Genomic DNA, 18477 nt, shown 5'->3' with positions numbered 1-18477 from the left:
CTAATTTTGCCCTCTTTATTGTATGGTGTTTCCCTTTGTAATTGTAGGCTCTGTTTCAGGGTCGCTGGATTTAGTGTTGTTATGGGTGGTCGTTTCAGTCGGCCGTCTTGAGGCGACCGGCGCGGGCTGCTGATAGGAGACTTCCTCTTCCTCGCCTGTGCGAACCCCGACTTTTAATAACAGTCTGGCTGTACACTGCGTCTATTCAGGTCTGACTGAAGAAATGTCCAGATTTCTGTTTTTACTGTGGTTGTGGGAGAAATCTGAGCATCTTTGTAATGAAACCGGTGCCTGGTGTTTTGGTAGGTTGGGTTTGAAATACTTCAGTAAGGACGTGAATTTATGTTCTTCGAAATGGTAGCATATGCAGTCTCTAGTGGGATGGATTGTGCTGTGTGTGAAATTTTGGTAGAGCAGATTTCAGGACTTCACGTTTGGTTAGTTAAAGGAGGACTGTTTCACGCTCTGCTTTACTGCAACATCAACCAACCTATCTAACTTCTTTATTTCCCGCTCCAATAATACAAATAGACAATTGCAATTGGCCAAAAATCTGTTTTTGGACTGGAAGATGGTGTGTGTGTGGTCAGGTGTGTTCCAGTCAGGCTGGTGTAATAGGTTGTTCTTGGCACTGCGGTAAAGCGGTGGTGCTTTGATTTTGTGTGTGTGGGACACTTCAACTATGTCCTTATTTATGTAAGGGTGCGTGACACACCCTCCGCACTTCTACCCTATGTTTTACTACCGTCTATCCAACTGTGTGCCCAGTTCAGCCAGCATTAAACCCGCATGTTGTATAAGAGCTGCTCAGGATATTGCCATGAATGTGGTTGTATGTGTGTAGAGGAAAAAGAAATGGACCACACTGCACTGTGAGAAACAAAACTAGAGAGTAGACAGAAATCACACAGTATTTCACTGGCAGCTTAAAAGATTGTCTTTGTCATTTTTCACATTTGTCATGCTTAGCATTGAGTACTTGAGTCTTTGTTGACTGATCATATAGTTTACTCTCACTTTAGACCCTGTTATATCCCTCTCACTAGTTTCCTGTCTCTGATTGACGGGTGTATTGTTAAATTAGAATATGGTTTTACAGGCACACTTCAGGCTTTTTGTGATTTCTGAATCACAGAAATCACATTTCTGTTCTCTTCCTTAACTGATCTACAACTCATCTCAGTTTGTCTCTTCTCTTCTCATCTTGGATTGTATCACCTTTTCTTTTCTCTCCACTGTTCTTCTTCTCGTCTCATCTCCATTTCATCTCCTTCTCATTTTAGTTTGTCTCCCCACCTTGCATCTCTTCTTGCATTCTCTTTCATGTCTTCTCATCTTGGTTTGGGTCTCATCATCTTTTCTCTCCTTTGTTTTCCTTCTCATCTCATTTCATCTCCTTCTCAGTTTGTGTCCTCAGTTTGGGTCTACTCATCTTTTCTCCCCTCTCTTCTCCTTCTCATCTCTACTCCATCTCATCTTCATCATCATCATCATCTCATCTCAGTTTGTCTCCTTATCTTGTGTCTCCTCTTCTCATTTCTTTTAATCTTGTTTTGGGTCTTATCTTTTCACTCTCCTCATTTCTTCTTATCTTGGTTTGTTTCATTTTTTGTCTCCTATCTTGTCCTCTGTTCTGCTTTAGTAGTCTCAACTTCTCTGTCCTCTTCTCATTTGTCCTGTCTTCTCTGTCATCTCAGTTTGTGTCCTCTTCTCATCTTGGTTTGGGTCTTCTTGTGAGTCCTCTTGTCCTCTTCCCATTTGTTCTGTCTCCTCCATCATCTGAGTTTGTCTCCTCCTTTTATTTATTTTTATCTTGGTTTGGGTTTTATAATCTTTTCTCTCCTCTGTTCTCCTTTTTCTGTTTTCTCTATCTCACCTCTTTCTCATCTCATTTTTGTCTTCTAATTGTGTTTCCTCATCTTTAGTTCTCTTCTCATTTGTCCTGTCTCCTCCATCATCTCAGCTTGTGTCCTCTCATTTTGTGTCCTCTCATTTCTCTTCTCATTTCTTCTCATCTTGGTTTGTCTCCTCAGCTTTTCTTTCCTCTGTTCTCCCTTTTGAGTTTCCTCCATCTCATCTCCTTCTTATCTCAGTTTGTCTTCTGACCTTGTGTCTCCTCTCAGTTCTTCTCATAACTTGGTTTGGGTCTACTCATCTTTTCTCCCCTCTCTTCTCCTTCTCATCTCTTCTCCATCTCATCATCATCTTCATCATCATCATCTCATCTCAGTTTGTCTCCTTATCTTGTGTCTCCTCTTCTCATTTCTTTTAAACTTGGTTTGGGTCTTCTTATCTTTTTACTCTTCTCATTTCTTCTTATCTTGGTTTGTTTCCTTTTTTGTCTCCTATCTTGTCCTCTATTCTGCTTTAGTAGTCTCAATTTCTCTGTCCTCTTCTCATTTTTCCTGTCTTCTCTGTCATCTCAGTTTGTGTTCTCTTCTCATCTCCATCTTATCCCCTTCTCATCTCATTTTGTGTTTTCTAATATGTGTCTCCTCATCTATTCTCCCTTCTCCTCTCCTTCTCATCTCATCTCCTTTTCATCTCAGTTTGTGTCTCCTTATCTTGTCTCTCCTCTTCTAATTTCTTATCTCTTTTTTCCCTCATCTCATGTCCATCTCATCTCCGTCTCATCTCAGTTTGTGCCCTTATTTTGTCTCTTCTCATCCAATGTCTTCTTATCTTGGTTTGTTTTCTCATCTTTTGTCTCCTCTCTTGTCCTCTGTCTTGCTTTAGTTGTCTCAATTTGTCTGTCCTCTTCTCATGTGTCCTGTCTCCTCCATCATCTGAATTTGTGTCCTCTTATTTTGGGTTTTCTCTTCTCATTTCTTTTCATCTTGGTTTGGGTCTCATCTTTTCTGTTCTCAGTTCTCTGTCTTATGTTTTCTCCATCTCATCATCTACTCATCTCATTTTGTGTCCCCTCTCTTCTGCTCCTCGTCTCATCTCTGTCTCATCATCTTCTCATCTCAGTTTGTGTCTCCTTATTTTGTGTCCTCTTCTCATTTTTCTCATCTCAGTTTGTGTCGTCTCATTTCCTCTCATCTTTCTTTGGGTCTCATCATCTTTTCTCACCTCTATTCTTCTTATATTTTCTCCATATCATCTCCTTCTCATTTCATTTTGTGTCGTCTTATTGTGCGTCTCCTCATCTTTTCCTCTCTTCTCCTTCTTAATCTCCATTTCATCTCAGTTTGTGTCTTCTCATCTTGTATCTCCTCTTCTAAATTTTTCTAATCTGGTGTTCGCTTATTTTGTCTCTCCTCTTCTCATTTCTTCTTATTTTGGTTTGTTTCCTCGTCCTTGTCCTTTGTTCTGCTGTATTTGTCTCAGTTTGTTGTTCCTCTTCTAATTTCCCTGTCTGCTCCATTGTCTCAGTTTGTGTCGTCTCATTTTGTGTCTCCTCTTCTTATTTTGGATCTCCTCATCTTTTCTCTTCTCTGTTCTCCTCCTTATGTTTTCTCCATCCCATCTCCTTTTGTCCATTTTGTGTCTTCTAATTGTGCATCTCCTCATCTTTTTTCCCCTTCTCTTCTCCTTCCTATATTATCTCTGTCTCCTCTTTTTCTCTTTTTAGTTTGTGTCTCCTTATCTTGTCTCTTCTCATTTCTTCTTATCTTGATTTGTTTTCTCATCTTTTGTCTCATCTCAGGTCTTCTCTTGTGCTTTAGTTGTATCTAAGTGTCTGTCCTCTTCTTATTTATCCTGTCTCCACTATAATCTCAGTTTTTGTCCTCTCATTTTGTCTCACTTCTAATTTTTCTCATCTTAATTTGTCTCTTCTCTTCTCTTCTCTTCTCTTCTCTTCTCTTCTCTTCTCTTCTCTTCTCTTCTCTTCTCTTCTCTTCTCTTCTCTTCTCTTCTCTTCTCTTCTCTTCTCTTTCCTCTGGCTGCCCTGATTGTCAAGGCAGTCTATTTGTAATGGAGCTGGAGGAATAAGTAGATTTAAATGAGATGAAGACATGCAGTATTGATACATGCAGAAACTCTAAACCCCCAGCGGGCTGTGAGTACGCCAGCAGCTGCTCCTGAACCTGCGACTGTGCTCCCATTCATTGTGTGTTAAAGGTTAGTGTCTGCTCTCTGGGATTTATCTTCCACTTAGGGAGTCTCACATGAAACAAAATGAGCCACAGATGAGAGAGATCTGCAATGTGTGTTTGTGTGCCAGTCTTTTTTAGATTTATGTAACAGGATGTTGCTTTTATATGTGTTGCATTTTTAGCTCCAAGATTTTAGCAGAATGATGCTTATCTTTATGGAGAGAGATGATAGACATTAAACATGTCGGTCAATTTAATTGAGCCAAGTAAACTGTGAATATAGTTACTACTTACATTTATGTATATATGTTTTTTATTGTTATTACATTCAACTGTTTAGGGTCAGAAAGATTTATTTTTTAGGATTTATTTATTTATTTATTTGAAGTTGATACTCTTTTTCAGCAAGGATGCTTTAAATTGTTCAAAAGTGACAGTAAATACATTTATAATGTTACAAAAGATTTATATTTCAAATAAATGCTGTTCTTTCTATTGATCAATGAATCCTAAACAAATATACAACAGTTTGATAATAATTAGAAATCGATAATAAATAATAAATTTCTTGTTTTGTTTTTTTCTCAGTCAAGCAAACTCATTTATTTTTTAATGTTAATTTGTTTTCTTTTTCTTTCTTTATTTTGCAAACATACGTAATATATTTCTTGTTTTTTGTTTTGTTAGTTGTTTTGTTGTTGTTGTTTTATTTTATTGCACATTTGTTGTCTGACTTTCCTTCGCTTGACAGTGCAATTAATTAATTTTATTATTATTTATTTTTTCTTATTTTATTTTTTGTTTTGTTTAGTTTTTTAGCTGGTCAAACTTATGTAATATATATTTTGTTGTTTTGTTTTATTTCATTAGACATTTGTTGACTGATTTTCCTTCACTTGCCAGTGCAGTTGATGAATTTGGTTCTTCTTCCTTATTTTATTTTATTTTTTTTTTTTTTTTTGTTTTGTTTCATTTTTCTTAGCTGGCCAAACTCATTTAATATATTTCTTTGTTTTGTTTTGTTTTTCTTAGCCAAGCAAACTCATTTAATTTATGTTATTTATTTTGATGTTCTTGTTGTTTTGTTTTTCTTAGCTGGCCAAAACTTGTTTGTTTGTTTTTGTTTTGTTTGTTTGTTTTTTGTTTGTTTATTCTATTTTGAGTTTTTTCTTTTCTTTTCTTTTTTTTGCGGGCCAAACTTAATATAATATATAATATGTAATTTAAATATGTTGTTTTGTTTTGTTTTTCTTAGCCAAGCAAACTCTTTAAATTTTTATTTTATTTTATTTTCATTTTATTGATGGCTGCTAAAATCTCGGAATTTAATTGAACTAACTGAACAGTGAATATAGTTACTACTTACATTTATGTATATATGTTTATATTTTTATTACATTCAAATGATTTGGGTCAGGAAGATTATTTTTTTTATTTTGTATATATTTATTTATTTATGTAATACTTTTTTCAGCAAGGATGCATTAAAATGTTCAAAAGTGACAGTACATACTTTTACAATGTTACAAAATATTTCTTTTTCTAATGAATGCTGTCTTTCTATTGATCAAAGAATCAAAATATACAACAGTTAAAAAAACTGATAACAATAAGAAATGTTTTTGAGCATAAATAAATAAGTAAATAAACAAGTAAAAAAATCTTTGAGAAACAAACAAACAAAAAAAATCTTCCTGATCCCAAACTTTTAAATGGTGGTGTGCACAATTTATAAAACTAACTTTTATATTCTTATATGTTATATAAAAATGTTATATCACACATTAAAGTAATTAGTGATGTGGAGACCTTGGGTTTCCAACAGGGCTAACTAAAATACCTGTTAAAACCACACATCAAACCAAGCCAAAAGATGAAATATTCAGCTGCAGTTTTCAATTAAAACCGCCAATTACATAATCTCATTCTCTATGGATCCAAAGGCTAGAAACAACCCAATTTATTAAAGTCTCGTTGTTTGCCACCTTCCGTTCTTCTCTAAATGACGCTTACATAACAGTCATTCTCCAATCTCTTTAAGAGACGGGTGACATTTGTCTTTGAAGTGAAATGGCAAGCTCGCTTTGGAGATACTTTTCAGATTTAAGAAACTTCTCGCACCCCAGTTTCCTTTGGTCTTTTCTTTATCATATCCTGACAGGGAAAAAACCTGGACTGCGTGTGCGTTCTCGTTTCTCTGATGATGAATCAAGGTTTCTGCTTGCCTTTGTTTCTTATTTTAGTTTTGTTTATTTCTCTCAGAGTCCTGTTACAGATTGCAATGAGTACGGAAAATACACACACCTCTCCCGTGGAGCGTCTGCCAGGTTCTCCTTTTGTGAACGTCGTCTCGTTAGTTCTGGAAGTGGGCGTGATTGAAGAATAACTGACCTGGATTGAATGCCTCTGCTGATTTTTGGTTTATTTAAAGTGCGTGTTACATTACGACACACCCGAAACATTGAGAAACAACATACTATTATTGCTAATCACTTTTTGGAACCATTTTGGATGCAATTTAGTGTCTGTGCGTGTACGAAGACTGATTTTAAGACGTTCAGGCACACTTAGTCATTTGAAGTCCATTCTTATGTGCTCAGTCATGTGTTTCCAGGAACCCTGAACTTCCCCTTCCACACACACACACACACACACACACACACACACACACACACACACACACACATACACACTGGACGGTGTAAGGAGGTTGTGGCGGGAATGGGTAATAAATATTTTGTCTTTGCGGACCAACACTGCCCTCCATAGGTTAGAGTACTAATGCAGTACAAACGCTCGTATGCAAACTCACTGAACCCCCTTGTCAGGACATGGAGCCTGGGGAACACTGCAGGAGAGGAGTGGAGTAAAGAAGGGGGAGGTTTTGGGGTAAATTGGAACCATGTTGCCCCTCTGAAACATTCCAAGCGGACCCCTCGTCTTCCTGGAATACATACACATGCACACAGAGAGGGTCCAGTCTTAACTCTGGCATGTAAACTACGCTGACTATGTGTGCATCTGTTTATGACATGCAAAATTGGTTCAGCCTCATCGCACTGGACACTACCTAACCTACAAATGTATAACATACTTGACTGGGTTTCAAAGATTTGTGTTTGCTGAAGGTTGCAGAGCATCTACTGATCTCTTTAAGATGCCTTGATATAGTCGGTATATACTACAATTCAAAACCTAGTCAGTCTTATTATTTACACAAATTGAAGTATGGGAATTATGTATTGGCCAGAACATGTCAAAATGATCTTATAGTTTAGTTTTTGAAGGAGTTCTCATGTTGGACGTTTGTTGACTGATTTTCCTTCACTTGCCAATGCAACTGATAAATTTGTTTTTTTGTTCTGTTTTTTATTTTATTGTATTTATTGTATTTGTTTTTTTTTTTTTTTAGCTGGTTAAAGTTATGTAATACACTTCCTGTTGTTTTGTTTTGTTTTTTGTTTTGTTTTTCTTAGCCAAGCAAACTCTTAATTTTTTATGTTATTTTGTTTTCTTGTTTTGTTTTCTTGTATTGGACATTTGTTGACTGATTTTCGTTCACTTGCCAATGCAGTTGATGAATTTGGTTTTTATTCCATTTTGTGTATTTTTTTTTTCCTTATTTTAAATTATATTATTTTATTTTGTGTGTTTTTTAGCTGGTCAAAGTTATGTAATATACTTTTTGTTGTTTTGTTTTTACTTAATAATAATTAATTAATATCTAACTCATTTAATATATTTCTTGTTTTGTTTTGTTTTATTTTTCTTAGCCAATCAAACTTATTTAATTTGTTATTTTGGTTTATTTTGGTTTATTTGTTTTGCAAATGTATGTAATATATTTCTTGTTGTTTTGTTTAGTTTTTCTTAGCTGGCCAAACTCATTTAATATATTTCTTGTTTTTTGTTTGGTTTTTCTTAACCAAGCAAATGTTTTTTTTTTCTTAGTCAAGCAAACTCATTATATTTTTTATGTTATTTTGTTTTATTTTTTTTCTTGCTGTTTTGTTTTTCTTAGCTGGCCAAACTCATTTTAAAATATATATTTCCAGGGTTTTTTTTTTCGGTTTTGTTTGTTTTTGTTTTGTTTTTGTTTGTTTGTTTTTGTTTTGTTTTTATATTTAAAAAATTTATATTTTGTTTTATTTTTCTTGCTTCTTAGCTGGCCAAACTCATTCAATATATATTTCCTTTTTTTTTTTTTTCGTTTTGTTTGTTTGTTTTAGTTTTGTTTTTCTAAGACAAACAAACAGATTTGTTTTGTTATTCTTGGCCAAGTAAACTTTAATTTACTATTACTTTGTTTTATTTTGCTTGCTGTTTTTTATTTTATTTTATTTTTTGTTTTTTTGTTTTTGTTTGTTTGGGTTTTTTTTTTTAGCCAAGCAAGCGCATTATTTTTTTTTTCTTTGTTTGTTTTTCTTAGCCAAGCAAACTCATTAAATTTTTTGTTATTTTGTTTTATTTTTATTGCTGTTTTGTTTTATTTTGTAAACGTATCTAATATATTTCTTGTTGTTTTGTGTTTTTGTTTTGTTTTTCTTAACTGGCCAAACTTAATATATGGCCATTTCATATTTTTTTATTTTTTTGCTTAGTTTTTCTTAGACAAGCAAACACATTTTTGTTTTATTTTGTTTGTTAGTTTGTTTTTCTTAGCCAAGCAAACTAATTACATGTTTTTATGTTATTTAAAAAAATATATATTTATTTTTCTTGCTGTTTTGTTTTGTTTTTTTCCCAGCTGACCAAACTAATTCAATATATATTTCCTTTCCTTGTTTTTTTTTTTTTTTTTTTTTTTTTTTTTTTACTTTTTTTCTTCTTTTTCCAAGCAAAAATAGATATTTTTTTTGTTATACTTAGCCAAGTAAACTCGTTAAATTTTTACTTTACTGTTACTATGTTTTTATTTTTCTTGCTGTTTTGTTTTGTTTTATTTTATTTTGTTTTGGGTTTTTTGTTTTTGTTTGTTTGGGGTTTTGTTTAGCCAAGCAAGCGCATAATTTTTTTTGTTTCTTTGTTTTCCTTAGCCAAGCAAACTCATTAAATTTTGTTTTATTTTTCTTGCTGTTTTGTTTTATTTTCCAAACTTATGTAATATATTTCTTGTTGTTTTGTTTTTCTTAGCTAGCCAAACCTAATATATGGCCATTTAATATATTTTTTGTTTACTTTTCCTAAGTTTTCCTTAGCCAAGCAAACACATTTTTATTTTTATTTTATTTTGTTTGTTTTTCTTAGCCAAGCAAACTCATTACATATTTTGTATGTTATTACAATTTTTATTTATTTATTATTACTAAAAAAAATGATTTGTTATTATTTTTCTTGCTGTTTTATTTTATTTTTTTAGCTGGCCAAACTCATTTAATATATTTCTTGTTTGTTTGTTTTTCTTAGCCAAGCAAACTCATTACATGTTTTTTATGTTATTAAAAAATATTTTTATTTATTATTGTTAAAAATAATTTGTTATTATTTTTCTTGCTGTTTTGTTTTGTTTTTCTTAGCTGGCCAAACTCTTTTAATATATTTCTGGTTTTTTGTTTTTCTGGTCCAACTTACTGATGTTTTTTATTTGAGTATTAAGCATAAGACTTCAGAAAGAGGTTTTTAAAATAATGGGAAACATAAATTCACTCAAGTGTGTCCTGACTTTTGACTGGTAGTGTACACCTTCATTATATTGTCATCTGTTGTTTTAGGTTACTTTCATAGTGCTTAATCAAGTGCAATCTGAAAACACAATGGGCTCAGCATTCCTCGCTTTTACAGTCTGTTAAAAAAATTGAATGCTTTTTTTCCTGCTTTCGCAAGAATCGGCAAGGAAGTGTGACCAGCCCATCATGTGATTTTATTTTTCTCCAGTTTTCCCTCTTTTTGTCACATTTCACATATCTCCAGATTGCTGAGGCGGTTTGCATTCTTGCGTTATCTGCCATATTTTTGTACCGTCCCTCCACTCGTAATTCCCGACACAAATCTGCGCTTTGGAACAACAAGCCCCATGTTTATGATGTAGGCTTTTGTCCTCCTCATTTTTGTTCCCCCTCTTTTTTTTGTCTCGATTTTGGAGTAATGGAGTCAGGCTTCTCTCTAGCCCTGCCAAAACTCTGTCTGGAACACATTACAGCTGAGATCCAACACATGGCAACTGTTAGAAAGAGAGAGAGAGAGAAATAGACAGAGGGAGAGAGGAAAAGCAAAAAGAGCAAAAGAAAAACAAAGCAGGTTTAACATTTGGTTTCAGTGTCAGTGAAACACCCCCACCCTCCGTCGCGCGCCCTCATATGTCTCCCCTCTCCCTCGTTCGGATTTTTGTGTCCTTTGTTTAATGTCCTGCACCCTCACTTACTCAGTCTTTTGCTCATCTTCTTCTCCTCTTGTCTTTTCCTCCAAATCCTGCTCATTGACATGAAGTGTTTCTCAGGCTGTCCATCCCCCGTGATTTAATTTTATTCTGTCAGTTCTCTCATCATGAGTTTGTGTGAAGTTTCCACTACTTGATTAATATGACAAGCAGCACATAAGCCGGAACACACACTCACACACAATCCAGGAGATGATTAAAGACAGGAAGAGGAGGAGCCAGTGATGAAGAACGAAATGATGATGCCTCATTATCACATGTCATAAGAGGAGATCATTTGAGAAACCCTTGCTGAATAATGATCGTAGAGTTACTTAAGATAGAGCGGTTTATTACTAATGGATGGGTAGGAGATTGAAAATGATAAATAGTCAACAGAGCGAGACAGAAAGACTAAGGACATGTTCTTGTGTCAATCTACACTGTTTTTAATTGGTATTTTATGTAAACACACATTTAATGGTTGTCTTCATGGGTGCCACTATTTTAAGATGCTGTGTCATTGTCATTGATTATTTTGGATATATATCTGGTACAGTACATGCCAAATTTTTTTAAGGAAAAAAAAATCTCTAATTCTGTAAAATATACAAGAGAGTCCGTTGGTACTACATTACTATCCTATAATATTGAAGGTTTTTTGAAATATAAATAATGGTATAATAAATGGTGACTGTCAAAAAAACTTGACGGATTTTTTAAAACATAAATTGAATATTGAAGAATGGTAAAAATAATATAATAGCCAAATACTCTTCTTTTGAGTTTTTCCAGTTGAGTTTCCAGTTGAGATCAAAAGTTTACATTCCCCTTTCATAATCTGTAACATATTCGTTATTTTAACTATATAGAGGGATCATACAAAATGCATGTTATTGTTTATTTAGTTCTGACCTGATTAAGATATTTTACATAAAAGGTGTTTACATATAGTCCACAAGAAAAAATAAAACAATGACCCTGTTCAAAAGTTTACATCCCTTTAATACTGTGTTTACCTGAATGATCCACAGCTGTGTTCTTTTGTTTAGTGATAGTTGTTCATGAGTCCCTTGTTTGTCCTGAAAAGTTAAACTGTCCGCTGTTCTTCAGAAAAAAATCCTTCAGGTCTTACAAATTCTTTGGTTTTCCAGCATTTTTGTGTATTTGAACCCTTTCCAATAATGACTGTTTGATTGTAAGATCCACCTTTTTACACTGAAGACAACTGAAGGACTCATATGCAACTATTACAGAAGGTTGAAATGCTCACTGATGCTCCAGAAGGAAACACAATGTATTAAGACCTGGGCAGGTGAAAACTTTTTGAATTTGAAGATCAAGGTAAATTTAACTTATTTTGTATTCTGGGAAACATGTAACTATCTTCTGTAAAATCCATTTATCTCCATTCTGTTCAAAAGTTTTCACCCCCGGCTCTTAATGCATTGTTTTTGCTTCTGGAGCATCAGTGAGCGTTTGAACCTTCTGTAATAGTAAATAGTAAACCAATGAATTTGTGGGACCTGAAGGATTTTTCTGAAGAACAGCAGGCAGTTTAACTGGTCAGGACAAAGAAGGGACAAATGAACAAATGTCAGGCTGTGGATCATTCAGGTAAGAACACAGTATTAAACATCAAGGGGATGTAAACTGTTGAACAGGGTCATTTTTATAAAGCACAAAGCTTATTGCGATTTATTGGATAGGAGGTGCACTAGATGTTCGGTTCATTAACTTAAAACAGGCTAGACTAATCGATTCTTTGGATTTAAGAATCAATATTGTTTCATTAAGATGAGAATACATTGGAATTGAGAAATCGCTATTTTTACCCAGTCCTATTGTATAACTGTTTACGACTGTAATAATCTGTCCTGTGTGAATGGACTTACATGTACAGGCAAAATAGCTTGCACACTGGTTTAAGATGTAAATGCTAAGCAAAATGTTAACACACACACACACACACACACACACACACACACACACACACACACACACATATGCACACAGAACAACCCAAAGCTTCAAATACTATTCCACATGGTAATTAAGTTTTAATGCAATATTAGGTTTTCATCAAATCACAAACCTCCTGCAGTTCCCTCAAGAAACTTCTTCTTTCCCCAGAGCAAAAACTTAATCCAGGTTAACCCAAACTCTGTTGCAGCAACATTTAGCTGACCAGTAAATCAGTTTTTGTTATTCGTAGCTCTTTGCTATCCAGTAGTAGTACATTTTTGGATAGAGAGACACTGTTGTGAAAGATCTTCTTGTTCTTTGGGCAACCCTCTTTTGGGCAACTCTTTTGCAACCCCTTAGGGACAAATCAAATCATAACCAATTCCATACAATGCTTCAACACATGGTTTTGTTTCTTAAAAGTACTAAAGTCAAATAAAACAAAACAAAACACTTGTTTCCAAATCACTGCTGTTTATGATTTTAAATAACATGAGTATTATCACTGCAAAAAATGCTTTTCTGACTTAGATTTTTTTTATCTTGTTTCCAAGACAAGAAAAGTCAAAATTATTGTATTGTTTTCCGAAAAAAACAAGTCAAAATTAAGTGAGTTTTTGCTTGAAACACACAAAATAATCTGCCAATGGAGTAAGAAAAATAATCTTGTTTTCTGTTTGAAATAAGATTTTTTTGCTTTCCCCATTGGCATTTTAAATAAATAAACTTTAAGTTAATTTGTTTTCTAAAAACAAGAAAATAATTTTTACTTGTTTATAAAATCCTTCTTGAATTAATATTTTTTAGATATTTTGGCTGGAAACAACAAGACAAAAAATTTAAGTAAGAAAAGCATTTTTTTGCAGTGATGTATAATAATACATTAGTGATGTCTAATTTAAATGTAATTTTTGGCTGTTCTAAAGTCTTTTCCCTTCTAGCTCCTGCATTTATAGGTTATGTGCATTAAAAGAGTACAAGCCCTTATTACCTGGCCTGTTTTCCACAGATCTGCCACTGCACGGTTGCTATGGGAGACAATGCTGGTTGCTAAGCAGAAGGAGGCAGTGATGGAAGTAAGGAGGCAACTGGTTGAGGCAGCCAGCAAAGAGAACCTGCCAATCAAAATGAGTCTAGGTAAGGCCACGCCCACATTTAAACTACAGGAGACATTGAGAACCTATTCTCTACTGACATTCACAACACTCAGAAGAACACAAGATTAGAGACTCAAGAAAGCTTTAGGAATCCAAATCTTAGGTTCAATTAGTAAAGGTAAATTTACCCACAAACAACACTAATGTTATGAACTTTTAATTGTTGCCAGAATACAAATTAGGCATTCTGCCCAAACAGCAGGTCTCTTGTGGCTTTGCAGAACTTGCTTTTACATTTACTCGAGCTTACTGTGTGTGTGCGATTCTACAGAATTTTGTGTAACAAGACAAAGGCCTATATTCAGAAACTTTTTGCTAAACATTTTACATCCATAGCCATTACGAACACAGTGAACAATAGAAAGAGATTCAGTGTTAAAGACAGAAACAGAAGTTTTCAGTCAAAGACCCACAGCACCTCCATTAGACAGCAAGCAGTACTACAGATGTGGCCACTGAGGAAATATGAACCTCATGTGGAATCGTATGTTCACACACACACACACACACACACACACACACACACACACACACACACATGTTCTAGAGGTGCTCTGTTGTTCATAAGTTAGGCACTAGAGTCTGAAATGAGGGGTAAAAATACTCTCAGGCATGTGAGACATTCACAGAGCTCTTAAATACACACAGACACAATGACTATAATCAGTGGGAATAGTGTGTTAGAGTTGAAGAGCAGAGTAGAAGACTAATGTGGAAAAACTAAAGATTTGGTTTGCCTGTTCCTGCAGTGGTTGTTTTAGTTCAGCTGGACAGTTTTATCCTGACAATTTTTATTTTTAAAGGGGTCATCGGATACAAAACTCACTTTTACATGTTGTTTGAACATTAATGTGTGTTGGCAGTTTGTGTACACAACCACCCTACAATGATAAAAATCCACCCAGTGGTATTTTTATAATCTTTAAAAGTAATATCCCCTTTTCAAAATCAGGTCATTCTCAGCTTTTTGTCGGTGTGACGGCACACAGACAGAGGCCCCTCCCACGATTGTTGATTGACATGAGTGCCTTACCTTAGACCCGCCCTCACCGAGCTAAAAACAGTCCGACTCTGATCGCCATTGTGTCGACTCAGGTGCAGGGGAAGACAAGAATGTCTCAAATTGAGCGATTGAGGTGTTCTGTTGTTGGATGTAATAATGAACATAGCAGTCGTCATTTGCTCCCACTGAAGACGCTGAGGATTAACGTTACTTTCGTTTTTGAAAGGAAAGTGCCGATCCCAATCTACATATGCGTCTATGTTCGTGTGAATCATTCGTGATGCAGCTTCACCCACAGCAGAAGTGAGTATAAGGGTTTTTTGTGCATCTTTGCAAATGGCCTTTCTTAATGTGCTAGTTAGCAAGTTTTACAGCTAATGTGGCTAAATTCGGCTAAACTAAACATTATGGCTCGTCAACCCACGGCAGAAGGGACGGGGCGAGCAGAGCTCATTAGCATTTAAAGGAACATGCAACATAATAGCTTTTTCTAAAAAGGGCTGATTTTGACAAGGTAAAAAGAGTGTTTCTTACACTACTATTGAGAACTTTTAACCAAAGTATGTTATAGACTTCTTATTAAGACCCTAAAGAATCATATCAACTTGTGGAAAATGGCCATCCGATGACTCCTTTAAAATTAGTATAGTTCAACAATATAGTGTAAATGTATTTTTTCCCCCCAGCAGTTTTAGTTTAGTTAGTTCAGTTAATCAGTTTAAGTTCAATATGTGTACAATATATGATCATAAATACAGAAATAAACAGTAATATTGCAAAATGCTATTACAATGTAAAATAATGGTTTTTATTTTAATATGCTTTCAAATATAATTTATTCCTGTGATGCAAAGCTGAATTTTTGTATCAGCTGTTACTCCAGTCTTAAGTGTCAGATGATCCTTCTGAAATCATTCAAATATGTTGATTTATTATTAGAATTGTCAATGTTGGAAACAGTTGCTGCCAAATATTTTTGTGGAATCTGTGATTCTTTGATAATTAAAAAGTAAAAAACAAAAACAAAAACTGCATTTATTCAAAATATAAATCTTTTCTAACAGCGTAAATCTATGCTATCACTTTTTACTCATTTAACAGATCCTTGGTTAATAGTATTAAGTAGAAAAGTATTAATTTCTTTCTAAAAATTATAGAATATAAATGTACTGACCTCAAACTTTTGAACTGTAGTGTTTATTCTTAGAAAACATTTCTATTTTAAATAAATGTTGTTCTTTTTAACCTTTTTATTGATTTAAAATAAAAAAGAGTATCACATGTTCCAAAAAATATTAAGCAGCACAACTGTTTTCAACACTGATAATAAATCAGCATATTAGAAAGATTTCTGAAGGATCATGTGACACTAAATACTGGAGTAATGATGCAGAAAATTTAGCTTTGTATCACAGAAATAAATTAAATTTTTAAATATATTCACATAGAAAACAGTTATTTTAAATTAAAATAATATTTCACAATATTACAGTTTTTTCTGTATTTATGATCAAATAAATTCAGCCTTGATGAGCCTTGATGAGCTTTGATAAGAAACGTCTTTAAAAACCATTAAAAACTCACTGATCCCAAACATTTGAGCGGCAGTGTATATATAAGTATACACACATACAGTATATATTTTTAGAAATATTTAAACGTATTTACGTGTATATATTTAAATTCATATTATTTGTTTAGATATATAAACAACAATTTTCTTAAATATATACATGCATGTGTGTATGTATTTATATTTTATACCAATTTTAGTTTAGTTCAGCAGCATTAGTGCAACTGCTTTCTGCCAGTTTTGGTTTGGTTGAACAGTTTTAGTATAGTTTAGTGCAACATTTTAACAGTTTTCATCTGTCAGCTAGCATGCAATTTGTTCAATCTGAACATCTAGCAAAAGCACACACCCTAAATGACAGGGCAACAGTTCATTGGACCACAACCTCTAAAAACTGTCTCACACACTCATTGCAGGTCACCTCATGTTCTTAAATATGCAAACAAGACTGCCCTTTTTGCAGTTTCTGTATTCGTTTGCAAATTTAACTGTCAAATCCTATAAATTGAGCGCCTTTCATGGTTAATGTGACAACATGCACATCTGTCAATGTGTGTTTGTTTAAGAGAGTAAGAGAATATTATGATGCCAGTGTGGGGTTTGTATTGCTAAACCGTTCTGATTGAACAACACGCAGGGCTGTTCTTCCAAAGCACACACACTCCTGCAGTCCAGAAACTTCAGCCAATCTTTCTCGCTGGATCACAGTTATTTCCTGATCTTCAAGCCAACAGAACTTTCACAGTGCCAGAACAATCATACTGCGTATCAAACAGAACAAGTTACACACACACACATGCACACAGTCTTTTTCTTTGCAATGCAGTCACAGCTGTTACAGATTTTGTTTTGCTTCAACTTGTAGCATCAGATGCGTTATTCTGATGGGCTGTCATAAAATACGAGTATGTGCTCTGGTGGTCTTTATTTTTGTGTGAACTCTGGTGGTCTTTCTTCACTGTGTGAACGTGAGTGCGCTTGTCTGCATGTGCATACTGTGGGTCACTGCTTCGCTGTGTGTGTTTATGTACGTTCAGCCCTTGTTTCATGGTCATGTGATGGTGTTCCATGTCTCTCTTTTTCTGTTCCAGCTTTTGGTCTGCTTGGAACTCACTCTCTCTCTTATTTTTCCTGGTGAAGCTGTGCCCGACAAATTATGCTGAGTGATTCTCGGGTATTTTGCTATAGCGTTCTAAAGCTGACTCAATCTATAATAGCCCTATTCAGTCTTTGGATATTTCTGGAACAAAATCCATTTTCTCAACATTATTTTATGAGCTGGCAGAATCTGACTGGTCTTTCTAGACAGTGCCACCATTTTCCCTAACCCAGCCACCCACAGAATGTGGCCATGGACATCAGAGGACTACATTTCCCTTGATTCATTGCATACAAATGAGCTGGCGAAGTGTTCGTTATTGACAAAAAGGCTTTATGGGGTGAGCGGTTGTGCCTTTCTGGATTAGCCCCGACTTTCTTTTCATTTTCCCAGTTGTCAAACAGTTTTCATATGCATCTGCTCTCTGCCCTACAGAGATTTTTAGCCAATTAGTTTGCAGTAGTTGGAAAAAGGTTTTGGACCTATAAACTAAACCATCTCCAGACTTGCACATCCACATTTGGAGGTCAGTTGTCCCCCTTACCCCCACCTACAGCTTGACTTTTTTCCTGCAGGAACGAAGTCTGGTGTGCGTGTCCTAATTCTACTCCCTGACGTCTTACTAGCATTTGTGATTTCATCGCTTTCTCATTTTAAATAAAATACAGACAATTCCCACACAAAACAAGTATTTCTCAAGAGGCATGCTTACAAAATACCAGTGAATTGTATGTTTGTGAAATTTGGGCTGAAATGGGGTTGGAATCATTTTGTGAATCTGTCATCTTAAGAAAATGACCTTCAGGGGAACCACAGGGCTCTGTGCTCAGCCCGCCAATGATTCAATCTCAATCGTGTAACCGCCCTCTGGATGTCTGCCTGATTTTTGCTGTTGCTGCGTGGCTTGTTCTAGTAATTTTCAAGCCAACTTTCATTCTGTTTGTGCTTTTTCTGTCTCTTTTGTGTGTGTGCATGTGCATTTTGGCTGAACTAAAGCAAACATTGGCTGCATTGGTGCACAGGATATACTCCCACATCTGGTGCTGGTTCATAGCATCAGCATAGCGATGTGGCTCTATGAGTTAATGTGAACACCCCCTCACCCTCAGACACCCGACCCACCACTTTATTTTTCTGTGTATGTTCAGGAATTTGAGCATGAATTATAAAAAGATGTAATTGTACAATTGTTTATAAATTTTTTCTTGTATTGGATCAAACAAATTAGATATGGTAAAAATGTGTCCTTTTAAAAACTAGGTTATATTTATGAGCCAAATAG

At 34.7% G+C, this 18477-nt stretch overlaps 1 protein-coding gene across 1 annotated transcript in view; it reads left to right on the top strand.

The window, feature by feature from the left end:
* scfd2 (sec1 family domain containing 2) overlaps positions 1-18477 on the top strand; it is a 181305-nt gene that overhangs the window by 11109 nt on the left and 151719 nt on the right. Inside the window, exon 3 of the mRNA XM_073816729.1 lies at positions 13373-13500. Within this exon, the coding sequence (XP_073672830.1) occupies positions 13373-13500 (128 nt within the window). The remainder of the gene's footprint in view (positions 1-13372; positions 13501-18477) is intronic.

The sequence above is a fragment of the Garra rufa genome, chromosome 13 (assembly GCF_049309525.1).
Source record: "Garra rufa chromosome 13, GarRuf1.0, whole genome shotgun sequence".
NCBI lineage: Eukaryota > Metazoa > Chordata > Actinopteri > Cypriniformes > Cyprinidae > Garra > Garra rufa.
Note: the sequence above shows the minus strand (reverse complement) of the source record. Positions and strands in the feature narration are given on the sequence as shown.